A 3,602-nucleotide genomic window follows, 5' to 3' on the forward strand; every position below is an offset into this window, starting at 1 on the left:
AAGAAAAAAATACATCAGCACGGTGTGTTTAATTAAAAAAACAATGTCTTTCTGTAGTTAAATAAAACGCCGTTCATATTCTGTAAAATGTATTTTGATTCTTATTACACAGATGTGCTACAGTTCAAGATTCACATAGGAATTAAGATGAATCCGCCCATATCAAAGACTAATACTTTTTTAGAAACACATTCAAATATTAGCAATACTTAGGCCAGCGGGTTGCTTTGTTAATAGCTGTTCTCGGTATTAAATTTATATTATTGTTATCTGAATATAACACCCGTGGCTTGATTCGTAGGTAATATGAATAGAGAGCTAGACACATGCTAGTGGTTTAACTTACCTGTTCGTTCTAGTCGTATCTTGGTAACCAGGTAACGGTATTTCCCTTCCTATATGACCATGACATTTGGTATTCTTTTTAATGCTTCACTCACTAAGCGACCTACTTCATTTTAATCCACCATAACATGCTGTTATTCCAACTAGCAGCTATACCTCGTGATTCACTGTCCAGTGTTATAGTTATTAGCTAAACCTCGTGATTCACTGTCCAGTGTTATAGTTATTAGCTAAACCTCGTGATTCACTGTCCAGTGTTATAGTTATTAGCTAAACCTCGTGATTCACTGTCCAGTGTTATAGTTATTAGCTAAACCTCGTGATTCACTGTCAAATGTTATTAGTAAATGGAGTGTCTAAGGTGCACTACCATAATTATAACTTTAATTACATCTTTTTAAAAAAGTCTGGATTTTCACATTGGCAGTCCACTATGTAATTATATGACTTACCAGACACACGGACAATGAGCAAGGCCAGCCCCACACATAGTGAAATCATAAACACGTTGTCGGCAGAATTTGTATTGCGTCCAGGCATTTTTCTTCCTAGTTATTCTCTTCAAATTGTTCAAAAATAAAACTACGTCACCGAGTCCTCGGTATTCCTTGGTTTTGTGATTCGCCTGGTTGTGGTTGTGGCTCTGCCTTGGAAATGTAGACTTTATTCAACAAAATGCCTTTTATTCTTCTTCTTAAGTTCTTTTCGAATTTGTGAATGTTCAATACAAAATGAAAGGGGAGGGGAAAAAATCGCTAGAGCACATTCGTTGCTGTTGTAGTTTAGGGGAGGAGTTAAGGACAACGCTTTCTGAAGTACAAATTCTGCTTCAGAGCCGCAGGAAGATATTATAATTAAATGCAATTTTCCTACAGTAAACTCCTACAGTTCCTTATTCCTTCCGCCCACTCGTGTCAACAAACACGGTTACGTAAGGACGTAAAGAGCACGCCTCTGATGACGTGAATTAACCTTTAACTGCCATTGTCCTCATCTGAGGACAGGCTACTTTCTAATGTCTAACTCATCTACCTGTTGTTTACATCTCTTTAATTAATATTGTTATGATAACCTACTATAATTGTTAACCGCAAAAGTTACGTCTCAATGTAATGTATCAAATTATACAAATACATCTTGTGTTCTGATTTTAAAAAGAAATAAAGTAATTTGGTAGTTAATAATTATTAGTATTTATTTCTTAGCAGACGCCCTTATCCAGGGCGACTTATAATTGTTACAAGATAGCACATTCTTTTTTACACACAATTACCCATTTATACAGTTGGGTTTTTACTGGAGCAATCTAGGTAAAGTACCTTGCTCAAGGGTACAGCAGCAGTGTCCCCCACCTGGGATTGAACCCACGACCGTCCGGTCAAGAGTCCTAACCACTACTCCACACTGCTGCCTAACACTTAGCCAGAAAATATGATCAGAAGTGCATATAGAGATTTTAGAAAGCTGACGCTGCGTGCTTGAAAGCGTGGAGCTCCCTGGGAGTTGTATTTCCCAAGTGTAGTCTACTACCTTTATTCGAATCTGTTTATGTTGTAATGTACATACTGTGCGACTACATTACCCAGCTGTCAGAAAATGCCACCCTTGTATATTCTATAGGAAATAGTCGATGTTTATGTCAGAAAATGCCACCCTTGTATATTCTATAGGGAAAAACTCCATTCTGATGTCAGAAAGTGCCACCCTTGTATATTCTATGATAAGACCAATTCTATACACCGGAACTTGCTTGAAAAGTTGCTGAATCGATTTATGTATTGTTTTGAGTGTCAAAAGCACAATAAAAATAATAATACAAAAGGACAAACTGCTGAAAAATCAATAATAGTCCTTATCAAATTCTGGGCACGACTTACACTAAAACAGCCTGCCTTGGATGATTTGCATAATGTATTTTTTTTTTTTATTTTGGATAACGAGTTTAACAAGTAGAACCAGGATCTGAAAGGTTTCGTAATGCTGGTATAACATGACTTGAGGACCGTCATTGATCCTGGACAGAAGTGTGCTTCTACTACAGCTGAGCAGCAGGGGACCCTGATTAACATTATCTATGTTAAGCACTTGGGTTCATTTCCCAGTCACTAACTGTTTTACCAACCAAGTTTCCTATGGGTATCAGGGGAGGTCCAACTCACTACCTCTAGCACAGAATGGGATTCAAAGCAATGTGAGGGAAATTCAGTTTAATCTGAATTAAAAATGAAAAAGAAAAGCCAGGAAACCAAACAGCTGGTTTCACAGTCTGCAATTGGGACTAACCATGAAAATACGAGGTAGTGCAAGATCAATGGATACATCATAATTACAAAAAACTAAAATCACCATTCTTTTGCAGATTAATATTGCTTTTCTTGCTTCTGATCAGTTAATCTGAGCCGGGACTCTTTACTACAATATTAGTATCCAAGACCCCAGGATAGTGCACTAGTTCAGCTTTCCACTGAGAGCCTGTGGTATTACTGTGATGGTAACATTAAAATTGTCCTTCTCTACACTGCAGAAACATCTGTACAGTAAGTAACCAATGTTGCCATTGGTGCAACTACAGTATATTTAATAAATAAGTCTTCTCCTTTTTCTGCTTGATCACAACTTACTACTGTATTGACTTGCAGTAATTAAAAAATGAATGTATAAGAAAATCTGGGGGCTACTGGACCTGATATTTTGGGGACCAGTGTACCCCATTGATGTATAGGATTTGCTAACAGAGAACATGTGCAGTTTTGCCTTCCGACCCACCTGTACTCCATTCATCCTGCTTGGCAGGTAGGGTTCAGAAATGGCTGTATACTTCATGGTTTAAAACTTGGGTCAATTGAACAACTTTCATCACTATCATCATCACCAATAAGAGATTCTTTCCTGTTCTTTTACAGATACTACATACTTCAGATGTTATGTAGTTTCTTTAAACATGTCTAAATCCTTCTGCACTCAGTACTAGATGGTTGTCTGGGAGTGGAGCGGCTATGTTTACCGACGCCCCCCTCATTGTTTTCATGCACTTTCTGGCAGCTGGAAGAGATTTACTTTCCACTGGGTCTGTGTGCCAGCACACCACTCCTATTTCATTGCTAACACAGCACACAACATCACTGTACATTTCAGGAGGATGAAAACTCAAGTACCATCCGTCACATGCTGACCCATTCATTTAAAGAAGCCATTGTGACAGAAACTAAACTGGCCGGTACATGTTGAACAAACACAGACATCTTTTTTTATATTTT

General features: G+C 37.8%; 1 protein-coding gene across 6 annotated transcripts in view; it reads right to left on the bottom strand.

Moving 5' to 3' along the window:
- LOC117398039 (membrane cofactor protein-like) overlaps window positions 1-1,273 on the bottom strand; it is a 38,449-nt gene extending 37,176 nt beyond the window's left edge. For 2 of the 6 annotated variants that reach the window (XM_059004577.1, XM_059004573.1), the window contains exon 1: window positions 798-1,272. In XM_059004577.1, the coding sequence (XP_058860560.1) occupies window positions 798-885 (88 nt within the window). In that variant the 5' untranslated portion in view covers window positions 886-1,272. Of the gene's footprint in view, window positions 1-346; window positions 532-797 lie in introns of those variants that run through there. The other 4 variants (XM_059004572.1, XM_059004576.1, XM_059004574.1 and 1 more) reach the window with 4 other exon arrangements.
- Between the last annotated feature and the right edge of the window lie 2,329 nt (window positions 1,274-3,602).

This window comes from Acipenser ruthenus, chromosome 30, assembly GCF_902713425.1.
Source record: "Acipenser ruthenus chromosome 30, fAciRut3.2 maternal haplotype, whole genome shotgun sequence".
Taxonomy (NCBI): domain Eukaryota; kingdom Metazoa; phylum Chordata; class Actinopteri; order Acipenseriformes; family Acipenseridae; genus Acipenser; species Acipenser ruthenus.